At 44.0% G+C, this 25,203-nt stretch overlaps 1 protein-coding gene across 6 annotated transcripts in view; it reads right to left on the bottom strand.

Moving 5' to 3' along the window:
• Positions 1–25,203, bottom strand: part of OSBPL6 (oxysterol binding protein like 6) — a 337,550-nt gene that overhangs the window by 108,041 nt on the left and 204,306 nt on the right. For all 6 annotated transcript variants that reach the window (XM_075317384.1, XM_075317383.1, XM_075317385.1 and 3 more), the window contains 2 exons: positions 24,975–25,088; positions 21,720–21,890 (listed from right to left, as the gene is read on the bottom strand). In XM_075317384.1, coding sequence (XP_075173499.1) covers positions 21,720–21,890; positions 24,975–25,088 — 285 coding nt within the window. The remainder of the gene's footprint in view (positions 1–21,719; positions 21,891–24,974; positions 25,089–25,203) is intronic.

Below are 25,203 nucleotides of genomic sequence, written 5' to 3'. Positions count from 1 at the left end.
TAATGCCTACGAGCCGGCAGATTTCTTCTACAGTTCTTATTTATCTGAAAGGATTGCTTAAAGGGATCCTTGTCAGAATGATTTGCTTTCTTGCGTTTTTTTTTTAAAGTTAAACCGCCACCACGGGCATTCATTTATTCATTATCGCACTTTAGCTTTGTACAACAATAGGAGTAACAATTTGTGAAATAAGCAGTTACATCGCTGCCGACGCTAGGAAGAAGTGGAGCCGCCGCAAACAGAAAAAAAACAGAAATGTAGAAATTTTTACAAATTTATTAAACAAGAAAAACGGAAATATCACATGGTCATAAATATTCAGACCCTTTGCTCAGACACTCATATATAAGTCACATGCTCTCCATTTCCTTGTGATCCTCCTTGAGATGGTTCTACTCCTTCATTGGCGTCCAGCTGTGTTTAATTAAACTGATAGGACTTGATTTGGAAAGGCGCACACCTGTCTACATAAGGCTACTTTCACACATCAGTTTTTTTCCATCAGGTACAATCCGGAAAAAAACGGGTTAAACGGATCCGGTACTGCATCCGTTTTATCCCCATAGATTTGCATTGTTACCGGATTGTACCTGATGGCTTTGCGTTGCATCCGTTTTTTTCCGGATGCGGCAAAATTAATTAAAGCGGCGGCCGGAGGCAACGTGTCTTGCAACGTTTTTTTCTCCGGCAAAAAAACCGCATCGTGCCGGATCCGGCGCGATACGGCGTGTTTTACCATGAAAGCCTATGGACGCCGGATCCGGCGCAATGCAGTAAAAAAATGGATGTGGCTGCCGGATCCGTTTTTGTTAACTGCGCATGCACCAAATTAATTAAAAAAAACTGATCCATCAAAAAAACGGACAAAACGGATGCAAAAACGGATGCAAAACGGATCCAACGGATCCGGTTTTTTACGCATCCGGCATAACGGATCTGTAAAAAACTGGATCCGGTGGATACGGTTTTACATTTTTTTGCCGGATCCTTTGGATCAGGAAAAAAAAAAGATTGTGCCTGAATGCAGAAAACTGATGTGTGAAAGTAGCCTTAGACCTCACAGCTCACCGTGCATGTCACACCAAATGAGAATCATGGAGCCCAAGGAGCTCAGAGACAGATTTGTGGCAAGGCACAGATCTGGCCAAGCTTACAAAATAATTTCTGAAGTGCTAAAGGCGCCTAAGAACACAGTGGCCTCCATAATACTTAAATGGAAGACATTTTGGACCACCAGAACTCATCTAAACCTGGCCGTCCAGCCAAACTGAGCAATCGTGGGAGAAGAGCCTTGGTGAGAGAGGTAAAGAAGAACCCCAAGATCACTGTGGCTGAGCTCCAGAGATACAGTAGGGAGATTGGAGAAAGTTCCACAAAGTCAACTATCACTGTAGCCCTCCACCAGTCGGGCATTTATGGCAGAGTGGCCCGACGAAAGCCTCTCCTCGGTGCAAGACATATGAAAGCCGCATAGAGTTTGCAAAACAAAACACACAAAGGACTCCCAGACTATGAGAAATAAGATTCTCTGGTCTGATGAGATGAAGATAGTTCTAAGTGGTATGTGTGGAGAAAACCAGGCACTGCTCATCACCTGCCCAATACAATCCCAACAGTGAAACATGGTGGTGGCATCATCATGCTATGGGGGTGTTTTTGCGCTGCAGGGACAGGACTCCTGGTTGCAATTGAAGGAAAGATGAAGGAGGCCAAGTACAGAGATATCCTGAAAGAAAACCTCTTCCAGAGTGCTCTGGACCTCAGACTTGGCCGAAGGTTCACCTTCCAACAAGACAAGGACCCTAAGCACACAGCTAAAATAACAAAGGAGTGGCTTCAGAACAACTCTGTGACCATTCTTGACCGGCCCAGCCAGAACCCTGACCTAAATCCAATTGAGCATCTCTGGAGAGAACTGAAAATGGCTGTCCACCAACGTTCACCATCCAACCTGACGGAACCTGAGAGGATCTGCAAGGAAGAATGGCAGAGACCCACAAATCCAGGTGTGAAAAACTTGTTGTATCATTCCCAAGAAGACTCATGGCTGTACTCACTCAAAAGGTGCGTCTACTTAATACTGAGCAAAGGGTCTGAATATTTATGACCATGTGATATTTCACTTTTTCTTGTTTAATAAATTTGAAAAAATTTCCACATTTCTGTTTTTTTTTTTCTGTCTGATCGGGTGCAGAGTGTAATGAGAAAAAAATGAACTTTTTTGAATTTACCAAATGGCTGCAATGAAACAAAGAGTGAAAAATGTAAAGGGGTCTGAATACTTACAGTACCCACTGTATGTGGGCAGAGACCAGATCTGCCTGATTAGTGACTTTCATTGGGGTTCAGGTCAACTTCAGGTCCCAAACCGATCTTAATTTAAAGTTTGGTTGAACCTGCCGAACTGAACTTCCACGGGTCCACTTTTCTCTAATTATTATCCTGTGAGCACCGCCCTCTTGGTAAACTAAAGACTAAGGGGTACTTTGCACGTTGCGACATCGCTAGCCGATGCTAGCGATGCCGAGCGCGATAGTACCCGCTCCCGTCGCACATGCGATATCTTGTGATAGCTGCCGTAGCGAACATTATCGCTACGGCAGCTTCACACGCACTCACCTGCCCTGCGACGTCGCTCTGGCCGGCGACCCACCTCCTTTCTAAGGGGGCGGGTCATGCGGCGTCAAAGCGACGTCACACGGCAGGCGGCAAATAGAAGCGGAGGGGCGGAGATGAGCGGGACAAACCTCCTGCCCATCTCCTTCCTTCAGCATAGCCGGTGGAGGCAGGTAAGGAGAAGTTCCTCGCTCCTGTGGCTTCACACACAGCGATGTGTGCTGCCGCAGGAACGAGGAACAACATCGTACCTGCAGTCGACTCGACGTTATTGAAATGGGCAACGCTACACAGATCGCCGATTTACGACGCTTTTGCGATCGTTTATCGGCGCATCTAGGCTTTATACGTTGCAACATCGTTACTGGCGCCGGATGTGCGTCACTTTCGATTTGACCCCGACGATATCGCAGTAGCGATGTCGCAACGTGCAAAGTACCCCTAACAATGGAACCATATGGCAGATTCAGAAAAATAAATGTCGTACTCAGTGGAATAGTGGCAATAAAATAAAAGCAAAAACTATCCAGTTTTCATCTGGTGATAGGCCCTCTTTAAGGATGACCTTTCACCAGTTTGAGCATGTTAATGAGCCACCTCAAGGAAAAGTGGCTACTTTGTATTCTGTTCTTTAGCCCCTTTTCCATGAGATGGCCAAGTTTAATTTACTGACACTGGTGAAAGGCCATCTGTAAAATGAGCTGTCCAACCAAGCGCACTGCTCAAACCAAGCACAGCACTCTGTAAGGGACAAAAGCCTAAAAAATTGTATATTTAAAAAGATTTTTTCATCTAATTAAATGGGTAAAATTGAAAAGTGCTTGTAAAAATCAACTCTGCAATTAACCTATTAAAAATCCTCTCTATTTTCAAAAATGGAGGGTTTTTTTTTAAATTATATAGGGTGCATCTTGTTACCGAGACCCAATATGGAAATCTTCAGGAGCACACTGCTCCCTGGCAAAAAGGAAGCTATGAGACGTAGGAGTGGTGCGTTACTGAAGATAAGGACCTCAGAAAACCATTTTAATGTACAAATCCAATTACTGCATTTATCAGAAATTATTCTTTATTCAAATATGCTAATGAGGTGCACGCACTTCTGAGTCCACACAGTTTGGCGCACCTACTGAGCTACTTGTTTTCAATGTATCTCCACTCCTGAAAACCCAGAGATGTCAATCAAGGAAAAGGAAGGTGATCAAAGGTGGAAAAAAAGGAGCTGGAAAAGAACCCTGAACTGGATGGTGATGCAAAAGGTGCGCCAATTACCTTATTAGCATATTTGAAATAAAAATTTTGGTGACAAATGCAGCAAGATGTTTTGACACTGATATGGTTTATTTTTTGAGCGGGCTATGTCCATATCAAGGTGCTTTGCTTCGTTTGAACACTCATATGGTGCTGACAGACTCCCTTTAAGCAGGCTATACACTATTAAAAAAAAAATATTTTGACAACTCATTTTTTTTTCCTGTGACTCAAAGGTCTTCACAAAAGAAGAGACTAAAAGCAAATACAACCCCTGGTAAAAAATTATGGCCTCACCTCGCTCTGAGGATGTTCATTCAGTTGTTTACTTTTGTTTAAAAAATAGCAGATCATATAATATGAGCACCTGAGTTGCAAGACTACGTGATTTACTGACTATAGATTGTTGTTATTAATGGTACCATGATGCTATTCTCTCTATTTTTGCATATCAATGATTGGAATTGCTTTCGTTATGAAAACCAATAAAAATGTTAAATTTTTTTATAAAAAGAAAGCAGATCACAGACATGGCACAAAACTAAAGTAATTTCAAATGTCAACTTTTTGGCTTTAAGAAACAAAAAAAAAAAATCATGAAAACATAATGTGCAACCAGTAACGGTTACTTTTCAAGACCAAACAGGGGGGAAAATTATATGAATCACTCAATTATGAGGAAAAAATTATGGAATCATGAAAAACAAAAACAAAAGAGCACTCCAATACATCACTAGTATTTTGTTGCACCACCTCTGGCTTTTTTTTTTTTTAAACATCTTTTTTATTCAAATTTTTAAACATAACAAAAAAAATTAAACAGTCAATGGCTTTTTTAACAGCTTGCAGTCTCTGAGGCATGGACTTAACGAGCGACAAACAGTACTCTTCATCAATCTGAATCCAACTTTCTCTGATTGCTGTTGCCAGATCAGCTTTGCAGGTTGTAGCCTTGTCATGGACCATTTTCTTCAACTTCCACCAAAGATTTTCAATTGGATTGAGATCTGGACTATTTGCAGTCCATGTCATTGACCTTATGTGTCTTCTTTCAAGGAATGTTTTCACAGTTTTTGCTCTATGGCAGGATGCATTATCATCTTGATAAATGATTTCATCATCCCCAAACATCCTTTCAATTGATGGGATAGGAAAAGTGTCCAAATTCCAATGTAAACTTGGGCATTTATTGAAGATGTAATGACAGCAATCTCCCCAGTGCCTTTACCTGACATGCATCCCCATATCATCAATGACTGTGGAAATTTACATGTTCTCTTCAGACAGTCATCTTTATAAATCTCATTGGAACGACACCAAACAAAAGTTCCAGAATCATCACCTTGCCCAATGCAGATTTGCGATTCATCACTGAATATGACTTTCATCCAATCATCCATAGTCCACGATTTCTTTTCCTTAGCCCATTGTAACCGTGTTTTTTTCTGTTTAGGTGTTAATGAAGGCTTTTGGTTAGCTTTTCTGTATGTAAAGCCCATTTCCTTTAGGCGGTTTCTTACAGTTCGGTCACACACATTGACGCCAGTTTCCTCACATTCGTTTCTCATTTGTTTTGTTGTACATTTCCTGTTTTGGAGACAAATTGCTTTAAGTATCCTGTCTTGATGCTTTGATGTCTTCCTTGGTCTACCAGTATGTTTGCCTTTAACAACCTTCCCATGTTGTTTACATTTGGTCCAGATTTTAGACACAGCTGACTGTGAACAACCAACATCTTTTGCAACATCACGTGATGATGTACCCTCTTTTAAGCGTTTGATACTGTAATACTCTCCTTTGTTTCAACTGACATCTTTCGTTTTGGAGCCATGATTCATGTCAGTCCATGTGGTGCAACAGCTCTCCAAGGTGTGATCACTCCTTTTTAGATGCAGACTAACGAGCAGATCTTATTTGATGCAGGTGTTAGATTTGGGAATGAAAATTTACAGGGCGATTCCACTATTTTTACCTCAGAATTGAGTGATTACAACATTTTTTCCCCCTCTTTGGTTTCGAAAAGTAATACTTACTGGCTAGCACATTATGTTTTCATGATTTTTTTTTAGTGTTTCTTAAAGCCAAAAAGTTGATATTTAAAATGACTTTAGTTTTGTGCCATGTCTGTGATCTGCTTTTTTTTAAACAAAAGTAAACAACTGAATGAACATCCTCAGAGCCAGGTGAGTCCATAATTTTTACCAGGGGTTGTATATGTGGAAAAATTGATCAGCTAGATTTATTTTTTTTATTTTCTTTTTAATTTTTGTTCAGTTTAATAAAAGTTTTCAAACAAACTCTCTCTTTCTGGAAAACCATGAACAGTAAAAGAAAAAAAAATAATAAACATATTGCATATTTACATAATTAGATAAAGTAAACAAAAACTTGCTTTCTAATTTAGAGATTAAAGACTGACCCAGAAGTTGGGTTCTCAACTGTCTTTCTATTTTAATATGTGTATGAGACTTCCTTTGACTAAGCTGGAAAATACCACTGAGACATTCAAGACTATAAGTGTGCAGTATGTAAACACAGAGGAGACCTGTGCTGGTATCCTATTTAATGCTGAATGTTAATACATAAGAAGAAATGTAATAGATTCCTACATATAAAACAGCAGCAGGAGGATGAAGAGGCAATAAACAGCAACAGAGGTAAACCAGGTCAGTCTTCTCTTCATTTTGGCTGTGCGCACATGGAGTGAGAAACATAGATTATTTTTTACAAGCTGCAATATCCTCCTCTAGTAAATTAAGGGGCACTTTGCACACTACGACATCGCAGGTGCGATGTCGGTGGGGTCAAATGGAAAGTGACGCACATCCGGCGTCGCACGCGATATCGTAGTGTGTAAAGCCTTTTTGATACGATTAAGGAGCGCAAAATCGTCGTAATCATATCATCGGTGTAGCCTCGGTCATTTCCATAATTTGGAAATGACCGATTTTACGATGTTGTTCCTCGTTCCAGCGGCATCACACATAGCTGTGTGTGAAGCCGCAGGAGCGAGGAACATCTCCTACCTGCGTCCTGCGGCTCATGCCAGCTATGCGGAAGGAAGGAGGTGGGCGGGATGATTACGTCCTGCTCATCTCCACCCCTCCGCTTCTATTGGCCGCCTGCCGTGTGACGTCACTATGACGCCGCACGACCCGCCCCCTTAGGAAGACGGCGGGTCACTGGCCAGAGCGACGTCGCAGGGCAGGTGAGTGCATGTGAAGCTGGTGTAGCGATAATGTTCGCTACGACAGCTATCACCATGATATCGCAGCTGCGACGGGGGCGGGGACTATCGCGCTCGGCATCGCAAGCATCGGCTTGCGATGTCGTAGTGTGCAAAGTGCCCCTTAACCCATTAGAAGCTATAGTTTGGCACAGAAATGTTTTGACAGTAACTGAATCTTTGTGATACATTATTATTGTTTTAAAATAAAACAACCAAGATGTAATTGAAGGCGTTGAACCAAAATACCCTGTGAAATGTTTGGGAATCGCAACCATCTTTCTACAAAGCCTCCCCATTTCAAGGGCTGAAAAGTAACTGGACACATGTACCCTATTTTAAATAAAATGTTAATTTTTAATTCTTTGTTGAGAATTCTTTACAGGTAATAAAAAAGAGTGAAGTCCGGAAGCCATGGACGTAACCAAACACTGGGTTTCTTCCGTTGTGACACTTTTCCAGGCTTTTACTGCAACTCACTTTAGTTGTTGCTTATTTGTGGCTCTTTCTGCTTTAAATTTAATCTTAAGCATTTGAAATGCAGCTTGGTGAGGTTGAAATCTGGTGATTGATGGGGTTGAGATCTGGTGATTGATAGGGTTGAGATCTGGTGATTGGTGTGGTTGAGATCTGTTGATTGATGGGATTGAGATCTGGTGATTGATGAAACTGACATCTGGTGATTGATGGAGTTGAGATCTGGTGATTGATGGAGTTGAGATCTGGTTTTGGTGATTGATGGAGTTGAGATCTGGTGATTGATGGGGTTGAGATCCCTTGATTGATGAAGTTGAGATCTGGTGATTGGTGAAGTTGAGATCTGGTGATTGATGAGGTTCAGATCTGGTGATTGATGAGGTTCAGATCTGGTGATTGATGGAGTTAAGATCTCGTTCTGGTGATTGATGTAGTTGAGATCTGGTGATTTATGGGGATCAGATCTTGTGATTGAATAGGGCATTGCAGAATATTCCATCTCTTTTCCTTAAAAATCTCCTGTGTTGCTTTCGCAGTATATTTTGGGTCATTGTCCATCTGTTCTGTGAAGCACCGTCCAATCAACCTTGCTGCATTTGGTTGAATCTGAGCACAAAGTATCATTCTGCACTGTTCAGAATTTACTCGTGACCCTGGTCCAGAGGGATAGCTAGAGGTTCAGTTTTGGTGGAGGGTGGGGGGGGGGGGGGAGAAACACCTGAGTGGGCCCCCAACTGGTAACCCTAGCTACTATGATGGTGCAGCCTAATCAGAAGTATAAGGAAACCTCAGCAGATGACTGGGCTGCTACTAAAAATAACTATTCAGAGGTTAACATCGATATTACCGCCATATGGTGACTGTATAGTGGCAACTAGCTAGTCCTGCACAACATACAAGTGATTACAATACAGTTTTAGATGACTGTTTACAGCTGACGTTCTTTAATATGGAGTCAGTCACTTTTCCCACCTTTCAATCTTGCTCAGACCATTACATCTTATACAGTATGATGCCCCTACACCTCTTATACACAGTATAATTAGACCGCAGCCTCCCGAAAACACTGTATAAAGGCCCCCACACTTTATGATGGCCACAACAGTAGCCTTCAAACTGTATAATGGTGCCCACATTAGCTCCCATGCTGTATAATGGCCCCCACGCACATGTCCCTACAATGTATGAGGGGCCCACCCACACTGTAATAGGGCCCAAACACTGTATAATAGCACCCACATTAGCTCTCAAACTCTATGATGCCCCCCCTCATATTAGCCCTCAAACTCTGAAATGGCTGCATATTAGGCCTCAAACTGTATAATGGTTGCAGATTTGTCCCCAAACTGTCTAATAGCCCCCACACTTTACAAGGGACCCCAATAGTAGTCCGTACTGTGTCAGAGTCCTCCATTTTTTTGGAGGCCACAGCAGTCCACCACATGTTTTAAATAAAATAAATAATATCCTATACCCACCTAATGCAAGATCCTGATGAGTCCACTGGCAAGGTAACACACTGTCATAGCGCGAATGCACTTACAGGATGTCAGAGTCCCAGCGCAATGACATCACCATGCTGGGATGTCCTGTGTGTGCGTCGGTGCTTCGGCCATTTCATTACCTGCTGTTCTATAGACCACAGGCTTAAAGCGCCTTGCAGTCTACAGAACTGAGAGCAGTAGTGCAGGGAGATCATGTCCCCATGCTCTACTGCACAGCTAACTATAATAGTGCACTGCACATGCCGACATAATTAAGAGTAGTGGTGGCTCCGGGTGGGCTTCTCCGAGTGCCACAGCACCCCTGGTAGCTACGCTATTACCAAGTACCATTGGGAGCCATTTATGCTTGGCCATCACACGGCTTCCACCATGTGTTACAGAGGAGGTGCTGAGCTTTGAATCATGAGCCGTTTCAAGCTTTCTCCATCCTTTCTTCTTGCCATCATTCTGGTACAGGTTGAGCCTAGCTTCTTCTGTCCAAACAATGCTTTTCCAGAACTGGGCGACTTGTTTAGATATTTCTTTGGCAAAATCTAATCTGGCTTTTCTACGTTTAAGGCTGATTAATGGTTAGCACCTTGTATGAACCCTCTGTATTTGCTCTCCTGAAGTCTTCTCTTTATGGTAGACTTTGATTCTGAAATAACCACTTCCTGGAAAGTGTTCTTCACTTGGGTGGATGTTGTGAAGGGTTTTTTTTTCACTATAGAAATAATCCAGCTGTTATCTTCAGTGGAAGTTCAGGTCTTTTTTGATTTCCCAAGCTTACCAGTGCACTCTCTTTTTTGCTGAATGTACCAAACTGTGGATTTGGCCGCTCCTAACATTTCTGCTATTTCTCTGATGTATTTCTTCTTCTTTTTATTTAGCCTAATGATGGTCTGTTCTTCCTTCCTTGAGAGCTCCCTTGACCGCATGTTGTAGGTTCACAGCAACAGCTTTCAACTGAAAATGCAACACCTGCAATCAGCTCCAGACCTTTTAGCTGCTTAATTGATGATGGATTTACGAGGGAATAGCCAATGCAGTTCAATAAAGAGCTCCTGAGCTTCCAATTATTTTTGGTCCCTTGAAAAATAGGCAGCTACATATTAAAAATCTGTAAATTCTAAACCTTTACACCAATGAGGATGTGAATACCCCCAAATTAAAGCTGAATCTGCAGTTTAAGACCATATTGATTATACAATTGTAACTTGAATACGTTTTGTTAAACAACTAAAATGCCAAAACTTGTGTCACTGTCCAAATATTTCTGGACCTAATATTTCTGGACCTAACTGTATGTCCCCTTCAAATGAATAGGGGCAGATTGGGGGCGTGGCCTGAGCAGCATGTGAGGAAGACTTGTGTAGCCAGAGCTCCTGCAAAAAACTCCTGTATAATCCTGTCCAGCTGGGGTTAAAGTTTGTTTTACTGCTTTCCTGGAGTGGTGACCTCTCCTAGACTGAGGGGGCTTCAAAGACCTGAGTGATATGACCAGAACTCGGGCTGATAAGAAGCGCAGGACACAGGCCACACTCATGGACGCTGGAGCTTCATGTGGGGGCAGGGCGTCTGATGCAATAGCTCGCCTCAGCAAGTTTGCACGAGATCAGCCTGAGATACCTGGAGCTGTTAAGCAGTGTGACCTCAGCGTGCAGGAGCTACAGATCCCAGGACAAGAACTGATGGAGGAGGAAGAGCAGCAGGGAGCTGTGAGTATGTTGGCTGCTGCCAGTAATGTGGAGAAGGGGGACAACCTTAGAGCTGCAGATGAAAACACAGATCCTGGGAGAGCAGAGCCCACCCTCAGTGATGTGCTTGCAGCAGTAAATACCTGCAACAATATGCTAGCCACTTTGAACATACAGATGGGAGGAATTAAAATGGACATTTCATCTATCAGGCACGAGTTGCAGGGGGTCAATGTACGGGTGGGGGCCCTGGAAGACCGGGTCAGTGCCACAGAGGATAAGCTTCCCCCTCTGACTCGGGACCTTGGCAGAGCAATCCACAATATCTCATTGCTTAGGGCTAAGGTGGACGATCTAGAAAACAGATCCCGCAGAAGCAATCTCCGACTGGTCGGGGTCCCAGAAAAGGCAGAAGGCAATAATCCAGTAGCTTTTTTTGAAATGTGGCTCCCCAAGACTTTGGGTATGGATCTGTTTTCTCCTTTCTTCACTATTGAGCGGGCACATAGGGTCCCCACTAGACCCCCACCACCAGGGGCACCCCCTCGTCCTATCCTCCTCAAGCTACTGCACTTCAGGGACAGGGACACTGCGCTCCGCAGAGCTCGGGAGATTAAGGATCTGGCTATTGACGGCCATAAGGTCTCACTGTACCCGGATTTTTCCACTGAAATCCATCAGAGGAGAGCGCAATTTATTGATGTCAAAAAACGCCTGAGGCAGCTGCAGATCTCTTACTCAATGCTATACCCTACCAGGCTGCGAGTGGTGGTGGATGGTGGGACAAAGTTTTTTGACACTCCAAAGGATGCAGCCGCATGGCTCGATACCAATGAAAAAGGACTGCGCAGAAATCACCGCTGAGGATTATTGCGGATTCCTTGCTGTTGGACTTGCTGAGGTGACCTTGCTATGTTTCCCGGCTGGAACACTTATGGACGGTTGGCAGGAGCCACCCAGATAGGTTACTATGCAGTTGATGACTGTTCAGGAATTTAAACCGTTATGTGCTCTTACGGTTATGTTTAGCCCCACTTCCCTCTGTTTGAGAGGAATGTCCTGGTTTACTGTGTATGTTTTTATGTTGTTTGACCTTTTTGTTTTATGCACCTGTTTGGTCTATGCTCATCTATGGGAACTGCTGCAGATGGGTCCGGGGGTCCCCGCTTGCTGCCCCCTGCTGTTACATATGTGCACTCACCCTTATGGCGAAGGAGGTTAATATAGTGGCCTGGAATGTGCGAGGATTGGGTGAAGCCACTAAAAGATGTGCAGTTTTTCTGTTTCTACAGCAGCTTAAGCCAGACATAATATTCTTATCAGAAACGCACTTGGTGAAGGAGCGGCTCCACTTGCTCCACAAAAAATGGATAGCCCATGAGTACCACTCTGTATATACCACACATTCCAGGGGGGTGAGTGTCCTGATACACAGGACAGTGCCGTTTGAGTGTCTTAAAGCTTCTGTGGATCAGGAGGGTAGATTTGTATGTCTTTACTGTGTCCTTCATAATGTGCGCTGTGTTCTAGTTGCAATTTATATTCCGCCGCCATACACAGGGGAACCATTGAAACGTATCCTCAATTTTGTTGCTTCCCTCCCTGAGGTCCCCACCCTATTAGTAGGAGACTATAATAATTACTTGCACCCGTATTGGGATAAGTTACATACAGGGAATATCTCAGTGGGGGCGGCAGCTACATCCCTTGCCAGACTGATGGAGGAGGTGGGATATGTAGATATTTGGCGTATTAGAAACCCGCAGGTCCGGCAGTATTCATGCTATTCTAGTTCTCATCATTCACTGTCCCGGATTGACCTGGCCATTGGAAATGCTCAGCTGCTGCCTTGTGTAGCTTCAGTCACGTACCTGGCCAGGGGGGTGTCTGACCACTCCCCACTACAGGTCCGTCTAAGGCTTGGGGACCCAGACCGGCTGGCGGGGATACCTTGGCGGCTCAACCCTTTTTGGATACAACTGATAGGGGGCACTCTGACTGACACTATACGGGAATATTTTGTGACAAATGACGGTACGGCATCTAAACATATAGTGTGGGACGCAATGAAGGCGTATGTTCGTGGGACATATATTAGGGAAATTTGCACCCGAAAGGCGAAAACAAGAGAGCGCACTAAGTATCTGACGGACACTTTAGGTGATGCAGAACGACTTCTTATATCTAACCCTACAGATGATGCCAAGCGGGACTTAGAGAGGGCACAGAGAGCTCTGAGAGACCATATGACTTCCTTGGCCACTAACAAACGCTTTTTCCTTAAGCAGCGGTACTTTACGGAGGGGGAGAGTGTGGGACATCTCTTGGCTACAATTGCTAGGGCGCAGGAGGGATTGACCTATATCACCAAATTGAAACTTGACACTGGAGAGGAGGTGAGGGACAGCGGGAGGATTGTGGAGGTCATGCAACAGTATTACACCCAATTATACTCCTCTAAATCGCATTATGGGGATGAGGAACTGCGGGACTTTGTGGAGGAGATCACTCTCCCCAGTCTGTCAGATAGTGAGAGAGAATCCCTGAATAGAGATATAGACCTGGAGGAGCTGGAGGAGGCGCTCGGTCAAATCCAAAATGAAAAGGCCCCAGGTGCGGACGGACTCCCGGGTGAATTCTACAAATTATATACCCATCTGCTGCTGCCAAGACTCTTGGATGTGTTCAGAGATGCTGAGGAGAAGGGGTCCCTCCCTGCATCCATGAGGGAGGCTATTATTGTTCTGATTTTAAAACCCGGGAAAGATCCGACCGCGCCTGACTCCTATCGCCCAATCTCGCTGCTTACATTAGATATTAAATTAATTGCTAAAATTCTAGCTAACAGATTGTCCCGGGTGATCACGTCAGTGATCCACGAGGATCAGACTGGATTCATCCCCAATAAATCTACTTCCATTAATTTGCGACGTTTATTCCTGGGGATACAGCTAAGTTCTGAGGGGAGAAACAAGGAGAGAGCAGTCCTGTCATTAGATGCAGCCAAAGCCTTTGACAGTATTGAATGGAATTTCCTATGGGTAGTTTTGGAGAAATTGGGTCTTGGCTCCAGATTTATTGGCTGGGTCAAATTGTTATATGCCTCTCCGCGGGCCAGGATTCGAGTTAATCGTTGTACCTCCTCGTCTTTTAATTTGGCCAGGGGCACGAGACAGGGCTGTCCTCTCTCTCCATTACTATTTGCAGCGGCAATTGAGCCATTGGCGGCTATGCTTCGTGCATCCGCTGGCGTAAAGGGGTTTGAGATAGGCGGTCTGGAGCATAAGGTTTCCCTCTATGCGGACGATTTGTTGCTGTATCTCAGGGAGGTGGGGACATCGGTGGGCCCAGCAATAAATATTATTATAGAATTTGGTAGGCGCTCGGGACTCCTAATAAACTGGAAGAAATCGGCCCTGCTCCCTATAGATCCACTCCCATCTAATTTTAGTACTCTGGGGCTGCCAATTCCGACGGTGGATAAATTTAAATACCTGGGGATTGTGGTTAGTGCCCGACCGCGTGATTACTACTCTCAAAATCTGGAACCAGTGTTGGCTCAGTTTAGGAACAAGATAGATGCCTGGTGTCGACTCCCACTGTCCCTTATTGGCCGTGCTAATCTACTAAAAATGGTACTGATGCCCAAACTTCTGTATCTTCTCCACAACGCCCCAATATGGATCCACTGGAAATTTTTCCGTAAAATCAACACTTTGTTTCGGGAACTCTTGTGGCAAAAGCAGCAGGCTAGAATCCGCCTTGAGACCCTGCAGAGAGGGAAGGAGGATGGGGGTCTGGCAGTCCCCAACCCGTGGGTTTATTATGTTGCGGCACAGATGCAGCACTTCAGGGGGTGGGGAAAGGATGAGGCATATGACGCTGGGGGCAAATTGGTGAGGGGCCTTGCAGAATGGGGACACCCAGTGGCTTTTTTGGATGCAGGATACTCACCCAGAGGAGGAACATTATATCCAACATTATCATTGATGTACAAGGTGTGGGATAGAGGGAAGCAGTTGCTGGGAATATCAGGAATGACTGAGTACTGGCCCTTATGGCATAATCGTGGACTGGCGGAGCTGCAGAGACTCCCGGGTTGGAGAATGTGGGTGAGCAGGGGGGTGCATCAGGTGTCTCAGATTCTTCAGAATAATATACTTAAAAGATTTGACCAGCTTCAAGCTGAGTTTGGGATACCGCACAGTTCCTTTTACCAATACCTGCAGCTCCGTCATGCCTATGAGACACAGACACGTCGTATGGACATTAGGATAGAGCGGAATCACACTCTTACTGAATTGTTGACATCTGATCGCTCCTATGGTATTATTTCTAGGTTGTATACAGTGATGCTATCTAGACACCTCGACAAATTCCCTTTGCAGGCTAGAGAGAAGTGGGAGAGGGACCTAGGCCCTATGACAGAGGAACAGTGGGGTGAGGTCCTGTCTCAGACTCCAAGCCTTGCTGTATCTGAAGGCCAACGACTGTCACAGCTATTCCTGTTACATAGAGTATATAGGACACCTAGTCTATTGCATAAGATGGGAGTTAGGATGGATGATCTGTGTCCTAGGTGCGGACAGGAAGGTGCGAATCTGATGCATATGATGTGGTCCTGTGGGAACATTGAAGATTACTGGAGGGCAGTACTAGATTTGGTTAGACAAGTTTTCAATATCTGTCTACAGCCAAGACCTATTATATGTATCCTGGGTCTACTGGAGGGGGGGGTGGACTTGAGTTCGCCGGTAATGGTCGGTATTACACGTCTCTTGTACCAGGCTAGGAAACTGTTGGCCTACCACTGGTTGGACCCAGCGCCTCCGGTCATCGGGGATTTTAGGGAAAGAGTAAACGCTATACTTCGACTGGAGAGAGGAGTATACCTTAAAAGAAATGCATTGAAAAAGTTCTATAAGATCTGGGGGGCATGGTTGGATACCCCAGGCCTTCCCTCCTCGGCGTTACTGCAGGACAGTGCGAGCGACCAGGTCCTTCTCCTTCTGACCGGTTAACAAATTTCCTCAAATAGGGTGATATGCGTACTGCTGGAATGTGTGTGTATGTATATGTGTGTGCATGTATATGTGTGTGCATGTATATGTGTGTGCATGTATATGTGTGTGCGTGCGTGCGTGCGTGTATGTATATGTGTATATATATATATAATGTCATAATGATGCTGGGTAAGCTATACTATGGAGAATATATTGGGAAATAATATGCACTTTGAGACCCATATTGAAATGAGACGTGGACTGCGGGTGCATTGTTTATTATGTTATTTGTGTGGTTTTTCTTATTGACTAAAGGTTTTTTCCCTTTCTGTGATATTTCTATGGAGGGAATTATTTTATGTGTTGTATAATTTTGATGTTAAATAAAAATGAACCTGATTTAAAAAAAAAGAATAGGGGCAGATTTACAGTACCTAGGACCTACTGAATATAACAAAAGCAGTATAGTGTTTTAGCAGTTGGCATTCAGGGGACTTGTCCTGATCCTGAATAAGATTGCAGCATTCCTCACTCTTCAATTTTGATGCTCACGCTGCTGTTTCTGACAGAGAAGGTTTCAATGTGAGACAATTATGACAGGCAATAAAGCTTTTAAACACTGCCGGAGGCACGGCTGGTGATATTTGTGACAAATTTATAAAAATATTGTACGGGGGTTGATAAATTGGTGGTTTCTTTAAAGTAATATTCTCAAGTTTGAAAGTTATTCCCTATCAATGCTGGGGGTCTGGCCACTGGACCCCCCCAGAGATTCTGAGAAACAAGACTCTGAAGAGCCCCATTTGATTAGAGCGGTGGTCAGTCATTCAGACTGCCGCTCTAGTCACTCTTAATGGGAGCATTGGGGATTGGCAAGCGGTGCACTCGGCTGATCTTCAGCATTCCCATTAGAATGAATAGTCTGTTTGATCGACCTCTGCTCCATTCACACGTGCTTTTCAAATTCCCGGTTCTTGGGATCGCTGGGTCCCCAGCAGTCAGACCCTTCAGCACATGGAAAGTTATCCCCAATCCCAAGTCATAAACTTGAAAATATCCCATTAAGTAGGTCTATGAAAGTTACTGCACTTTGTTTGCAACCTATTGGTTTGCCTAAAAATGTATGTAAAGTCTGGCTAAGTGCCAAGCCTTGCCCATTTTTCCTGCAGTTTTATAAACTGGCAAAATTGGCACAAATGGCTCTATATTCTGGGTGAAGTGGTAATCAATGTGTCAAAGCATATATTCAGTATTATTTTGGAGCACAATGTGCCAAAAAAGGTGCAAATATATTGATAAATATGGGCCTATCTGGTTGTTAAAAAGGTTTTTTTCTCACCCAAAAAGATACATACAATGAATAGAAAGAGCCAAAAAACCCTTGTAAAAATGGCAGGTGTTTGTCATGTAAAAAAAGTCATACCAAGAGGAATATTTCAGAACTTATTCCACCTTTAAAGGGAATCTATCAGGTCATTTTGTTGTACAATACTGATGTTATCTTTAAATTGGGTTTAAGGAGATCTTTCAGGATAGGTAAGTTTTATTGCTCTACCTTATCCAGTTATCTTATTGTAAGCTCCATAGAATTAGGTGTCTTGTGCTGTCACAGGGTATGTAATAAAAAAATGTCCATGGCGCCTCTGTTAGGAGTCTCAAGACAGAAACCAGCCAGATATCCCTCCGGGAAGGACCCAACCAAGGGGTGGCTCTTTTTAGGAGACCACCATAACCACCATATTAAGTGGCCACAGGGTATGTAATGACAGAACCGGGGCTGCTAGGCTGGCCCTCAGACTCAAGACCCTGTGCTGTCCCTTATCTCAGAGGTAGGCTAGATGGTAGCCAGGTCTGAGCCCCCAGCGTGACACAGACTCCTGTCCGAGCCCTGACCCTACTCCCCGCACCCTGGGAGCGGGCCAGAGTCCCAGTAACAATACCCCACAAAAAAAGGCACGGACAAGGGAAAACGAAAACTCATATACACTGCATCAAACACAAAGGAGAGACTACAGTATATGTCTACTTGGAAATAAAGAAAAAGGGAGAAAATAAATGCACGATTGGAAAACAACCACAGACTGGATAACCACAAACACCAGGATTGCTGAAGCTATCTTCATCGATCTTCTAACACAGTCTCCAGCCTTAAATAGGAAGAGACCAGCTGTGGATGAATAGGAAGAGACCAGCTGTGGATGGTAAAGAGCAGACTGAAGAGTTGCACACTGCACCAAAAGGATTAACTCCTGCAAGGTTGGGGGCAGTAAAAACAACTCAGCCGACACCCAGCAAAGCTGAACATTTAAGAGACACCAGGTTGCCTGTCAGACTCTGCAATGTGAACAGGGGCCAACGCCATTGCTGTAATCCGCGAGTGCGGATCCAGACAGCACATGACATGTGCATGCTAGTCAAGTGAATGTAATACAATTTTCATATTCACTGCTCCCCACACCCACATCCCAGTGCATTCACTATCACTGCTGAGAGGAAGGAGGGAGTATGGGTGGAGGCAGAGGTGCAAATTCAGTTCAGATTTACCTTCACTGATGTCAGTACTGAGAGGTGGGAGCAGTTTGTATTTACATATACTTGACTAGTTGTTACTAAAGGCCCCTTTACACACTGCAACATCGCTAATGACATCGCTATAACGTCACCGATTTTGTGACGTAATAGCGACCTCCCCAGCGACATTGCAGTGTGTGAAACGCATCAGCGACCTGGCCCCCGCTGTGAGGTTGCTGATCGCTACAAATCTTTCAGGACCATTTTTTGGTCCTTTGTTTCCCGCTGTGCAGCATGCATCTGTGTGTTTGACACCGTTACAACGACTTCGTTAGCGACTTCACTTTCAAATAGCTGCTATGACGCGTCCCCAATGACTAGCTAGGTCGTTCTGCAGGTCTAGGATCGCTAGAAAGTCTCTAAACGCTGCTGCGTCGTTGGCCAGGTATGCCTGTTTGACAGCTCACCAGCGACTCACCAGAGACTTTGTAGCGATCCCGGCCAGGTTGGGATCGCTGGTGGGATCGCTAGAAAGTCTCAGTGTGTAAAGGGGCCTTTAGTCACACTGTATTCTATGGCTCTTACAACAAGATAATAGGAGAATGTAGAGCAATAAAACTTACTGATTCTGCAAGGTTTTTTTAAGCCCTATTTAAAGATAACATTAGTATTGTACCAAAAAAAAAAATCACCTGACAGATTCCCTTTAATGTCATCTATAGTCTGTAGAATTCATTAGAGAATTCAGCTGATATCTTTTCAGGTAGTTTGCACCAAATTCATCTTTTCATTTGTGCATTTTTAAGTCTATTTTACATGTGTTTTCCTGTTTGTTTTGTGCTGTGTTTGGGGATTTTTTAGCTCGTCACTGTTGGTTTAGGGCTCTCCAGATACTTACACCTAATTCATCAATTGTGGCATTTTAAAAAGTCACAAAATATGGCGCAAATGTATTCCAGCTCCACCCCACCCTACCTCCCTCCCAGAATGATTTTCTTTATGCTAAAATTTCACCATCAGTAAGTGGTCACATTTATTCTGTGGGTTAAACAATAAGGCTAGGAACGCACTTTGCGTTTTTACCTGCGTTTTAGGTGCTTTTTAGGTCCGTTTTGGGAAGCACCTTTTTCTTGCCAAAAGACATGCGTTTTGATTTACCAGCAAAGTCTATGGAAAAATTGGATTTTCTGACCCCACTTTGCGTTTCTAAACACTGCGTTTAATTTGCATATTTTGTGGCAAAAACCATGCGTTCAAAGAAGTAACATGTCAGTTGTTTTTGCCATTTTCGGTGCGTTTTGCTAACATTGGAGTCAATGAGAAATGGCAAAAAACAAGATTCCTTTAAATTCCTGCGTTTTACCTGCTTTTTCATTGCAGAAAGCATGCGTTTTGGACTACCAAAACGCATGCTTTGTCATCATTAAAATAATGATTTCATTATTAGCGCGATCAGCTGAGCTGTCAATGAGGTTACTCGCGGCCAACGCTGAATACAGCTGATCGCGCTATTGCCTTCATTAGCTGCCTGGAGGTGACAGGAGCGGCGGTGTCTTCTGCACCTCCGTTAACCTCCATGCAGCAGAGCTGGATGCGATGCTGGAGCATCCTGGATTACGCCGGACATGGAGGGCTTTTTCGGGCTTATTAAAGTGGTGAACCAGGGTATATGTTTGTGTTGTTTTTTTCTAATAAAGGATTGTTCGGGTGTGTGTGTTTACTGTAATTTACAGATTAATCATGGAAGGTATCTCGGGGAGACGCCTGACATGATTAATCTAGGACTTATTGGCAGCTATCGGCTGCCAAAAACTCCTTATTACCCTGATTTGCCAACGCACCAGGGCAAATCGGGAAGAGCCGGGTACAGTCCCAGAACTGTCGCATATAATGTATGCAGCAATTCTGGGCGGCTGCTGACTGATATTGTTAGGCTGGGGGGCTCCCCATAACGTGGGGCTCCCCATCCTGAGAATACCAGCCTTCAGCCATATGGCTTTATCTGGCTGGTATTGTGGACCGCACACCGTTTTTTTTAATTATTTATTTATTTTACTGCACAGTATAGACACGCCCACCGGCTGCTGTGATTGGGTGCAGTGAGACAGCTGTCACTCAGCGTGGGGGGCGTGTCTGACTGCAATCAATCACAGGCGTCTGTGGGTGGGGAAAGCAGGGAATACGAGATTGATTAATGAGCGGCCGGCATATTCAAAGTAATTGTTGCCGCGCATTGTCTGCACAGCTGTTCCTCACCGCGCTGGTGATCGGGGAGCGGTATGAGCCGGGGGAAGAAAAAAACCGAGGGCCAATGTAAGTATGACTGAGAACAGCAGAAAAAAAGGTAAGTATACTGAATTTAATTAAAAAAAAAAAAAAATAAGATTGCTAGTTTAAAAACGCACACGCATGAAACGTGCTGAACACGGACATACTCCGTGTGCGGTACGTGCAGGCACGGACCCATAGACTAAAGTGGGTTCGTGCCTGCGTGCTGCTGGCCAAAAACGGACATGTTGTCCGTGTAGAAAAGCGCACACACGTACTTACGTCACGGACACACGTTCCGTGCGATTTTACGTGTGTGTGCCATCTACCATAGAACAACATGGGTCTCCGTGTGTACGTGTCTCCGGTCCGTGCAAATACGTAACGCACACGTACAAATTAAACGGTTGTGTGTTGCGGGTCTTAAGCAGTGTCTTTATGTTCAAAACGCAACTATCAGAACGCAGGTGGAAACGCAGATAAAAAGCGCTGAAAACACATCAAATACTCGGCAAAACACATGCGTTTTCAGCGCTAAATTCCAGAAAAAGGAAACTTTGGTCAAATCAATTAAGCCCAAAACGTGCATTCTAAACTGCAAGTAGGTGAACGCAAAGTGCGTTCCTAGCCTAACACGTTTCCACCGGACAACCGCTTTAATTAAGTTTTGAAACACTTAATTATTATTAATTATTAGAAATTAGCATTTTCAGGTACTAAAAGAAAACTGAAGATAAAAACACTTCGATCCTCCATATGTTAAGAAACAAATAAATATCAATCATTTGATTGTACATCCGTACTTTTCTCAGAAAATCCAAAAAAATACATGCTTCACATACAATCAGGACACACATCAATGCTTCTTTTGAAAGATCCATCCTGGGTTATCGCATACACCAAGGCTCAATTATCCACAAAGAATTCAGTGATCTGTCAACATCATGCTGACATTTCTAAGTAACCTTATTCATATCCTCCCAGTAAAAGCAAAACAACCAGGCAAAAAAATATATTAAAAAAGACACATATTTAAATGAAAACCCAAACATTAAGCCATCCTTTATACCCAACACATCTGCTTGAGTATTATGGCCTCTTAAACTAATTCAGATTTATCTATATCACATTTATTTAGTGATCTATAAAGATTCTGTACAAGCCGAGTAATAAGAGATGCGAGTACCTTTCCTTCTGGCACGGTTATATTAGCTGCTGGTGAGGACTCAGTTGTTGACGTTGATGGAAACATATGGAAGCTGGCATCTCTTGGTGACCGCACAATTTCATTCTGCCGGTAAAGTCTATGGTGCCGTAACTTTGACACCCAAGCATCAAAAGTATCCTGAGATTTCACCTGTGGAGAAAATGCATTGAAAAACATCATCCAGTTTATAGCCACAATACTCTATAAGTCAGGGGTGTCATACTCATTTAGATCAAGGGCCACATCAGCATAATGGTCGCATTCAAAAAGCAGCTTATAACTGTAAGGACTCATGCAGATCTCCATACAACATGGACCGCAATTGACAAACTGGCCAGGGGCTATACGACAGGTGTCCTGGGGTTGTAAGGCTGTATGAGAGGTGCCTCTGGGTACTAGGGCTAAGGTAGTAACGTTATTGAAGAGCGGTCCCTGGTTGTAGGGTTTCCCAAGAGCTCTCCCTGGGTTGTAGGGCTATTTGTGATGTCCCTGGGTTGTAGGGCTATTTGTGCTGTCCCTTGGTTGTAGGGCAAAAGGGTTGTAGAGCCAAGGGTCCTGTCCCTGGGGTCTAGAGCTATGGGCACTGTCCCTGGGTTGTAGGGCTATTTGTGCTGTTCCTGGGTTGTAGGGCTAAGGGCACTGTCCCTGGGTTGTAGAGCCAAGGGTCCTGTACCTGGGTTGTAGAGCTATTTGTGCTGTCCCTTGGTAGTAGGGCTAACAGCACTGTCCCTGGGTTGTAGAGCCAAGGGTCCTGTACCCGGGTTGTAGAGCTATGGACACTGTCCCTTGGTTGTAGAGCTATGGACACTGTCCCTTGGTTGTAGAGCTATGGACACTGTACCTGGGTTGTAGAGCTATGGACACTGTACCTGGGTTGTAGAGCTATGGACACTGTCCCTGGGTTGTAGAGCTATGAACACTGTCCCTGGGTTGTAGAGATACGGACATTGTCCCTGGGTTGTAGGGCTAAGGGCGCTGTCCCTGGGTTGTAAATCCAACCAAAAGCTTCCCACTCCCAGCATTGCACACACCCCATATCCCACCACAGGCAGCTACACAGCATTACAGACCCCCCAAATCCCAAATAGGCATCCCCCCAGCATCGCACACCTCCAAACATCCACCACAGGCACCCCCTAGCATTATAGATCCCAAGATACCACCATAATTATCCCCCTCCAACATCACACACTCCTCCAAACTCCCACCACAGTCATCCCCCTTCAACATCACAAACTCCTCCAAACTCCCACCACAGTCATCCCCCTTCAACATCACAAACTCCTCCAAACTCCCACCACAGTCATCCCCCTCCAACAGTACACACTCCTCCAAACTCACATCACAAGCCTCCCCACATAATTATAGACCCCCAAGATCCGACTGCAGTCATCCTCCAGCATTGTACACCCCGCAAATCCCACCGTAGGCATACCTGCAGCATTATACAACCCAAAAAAAAAATCACAGTCATCCTCCAGCATTGCACACCCCCATAATCTCACCATAGGCAATGTCCCAGAATCACGTACCCCCTAAAATCCCATCAAAAGCTCCCTCTGTACTGCACACAACCCAAATCCCCTCACAGGTATCAGAGACCCCAAAATTCCAATGCAGGCATAACCACAACATTATAGACCTACAAAATCCCACCACGGGTGTCCCCTAGGGTTGCAAAACCCCTGAAAACCCACCACAGGCATCCCTACAACATCACAGGCTGCAAAATCTCAACATACAGTAGGTATTCTCCCTAACATTATAGTCCCTCCTAAATCCTTCCACAGGCATTCCCTCCTCCCGGCATTATAGACTCCCCTAAATTCCACTGCCCTTTTCACTTTTTCACCTGCAGCTTCTCATTGATGCAGTGAATGAGGGCTAAAGATGGGCAGCGCCACTCTGTCAAATGGTCTCCTGACCTCTGGACAGAAAAGTGGCTAAAATGACGCCCCACCTACCAGGAGACCATACATTCTAGCATCTATCCTTTGTGTATGGCAGCGTCTTTAGCGCATGTGCAGTACAAACTGGTAAAAAATGTAAAAGAATCAGGGAGGGTGCTTTTTCCACCAGTGTGTGAGTCAGCTGAGCAGAGTGTCAGTGCAGTAGTGCGGTGGGGGAACTGGAGAGTTGTCAGTACAATATGTGTTGGTTTTTTTTGTTAATATATGTATGAGCACATACTGTATATATGGGGCTATTTGAGGGTTATGTATATAGGAGGCTATGTGTGGCTCATGCTGTATATAGGGGGCTATATAGGGCTGATAAATTATATAGGAGGCTATGTGGGGGCTCATAATGTATACAGGAGGCTATGTGGCGGCTCATGCTGTATATAGGGGATGTGTGAGGGCTCATACTGTATATACAGAAGCCATGTGTGGGCTCACAGTGTATATAGAGGTGTGGGCTCATATGGTATATATAAGGCTATATGGGACTCATAAAGTACAAAGTACAGGCCATGTGGTGCTCATGTATATAGGAGGCTCATACTGTATATAGAGGGGCTATATGGGGGCTCACTGTATATAGAGGGGCCAAATGTGGGCTTACACTGTATATAGGGGTCTGAGTGTTGGCTCATACAGTATATTGGGTGATGTCAGCATACTTAATTCTGCTCAATATTAAATTATACATAAATAAATAGTGCATGCCAAACGTATCCAGATGTGGTTTCCAGTGCAATAATCACCATAAATTCTGGGCATGTGCCAAAGCAAATGTAATTGGGTTGGGCTGAACAACTGCTTTTCTTGCTCCTCGGGGGAATGTCCTACCTGCTCAATGTATGTAGATTTCTACATCACCCAATCAGTTCAATACTAACTGTAAATCATAAATCTAGGTGTAGTGAGCTCCCTCTAGTGGTGACTGCATGCATGCAAAAATGTATTACTTATCAATACAGAAAAAATGATCACTTCTGTGTAGACATAGTATAAAATTAATCAGCACCAAATCATAAACCTAAAAACATGAGGAAATTATCTCCAATAAGGGCAGGATACATTTTGACTTCCCATTTGGAGTTTTACAATTTGACCCAATCATTTTTTTTTTTTGCACCGTCATGATCGTCTTCATCAGGATGGGCATTTATTTTGCATCTTAAAAGTCAACAGTATATCTACTGCTCAGTTATATTATTATTATTATTATTATTATGTGCATATATCTCAAGAGATCTTTTCCATTAGCGACAAATCAATTAAATCAAACCTTAAGATGATAAATGTTCTCCTCAGTGTCCAGATCTATCCTCCGAGCCTTCTTCTTAATGGACATAACAGATAACCCAACATCAATACTTCCATGTACCTTCCCTTTCTGAGTCTAAAAAAAAGCAAGATATTGCTAAAAACACAACATTTGATAAAACTGATTATATTTATATTTGACCAGTAAAGAGAATCTGTCAGCAGGTTTTTCCTATGTAAGATGAAGATAA

Source organism: Anomaloglossus baeobatrachus, chromosome 7 (genome assembly GCF_048569485.1).
Source record: "Anomaloglossus baeobatrachus isolate aAnoBae1 chromosome 7, aAnoBae1.hap1, whole genome shotgun sequence".
NCBI lineage: Eukaryota > Metazoa > Chordata > Amphibia > Anura > Aromobatidae > Anomaloglossus > Anomaloglossus baeobatrachus.
This window is presented reverse-complemented; position numbering and strand designations above follow the sequence as displayed.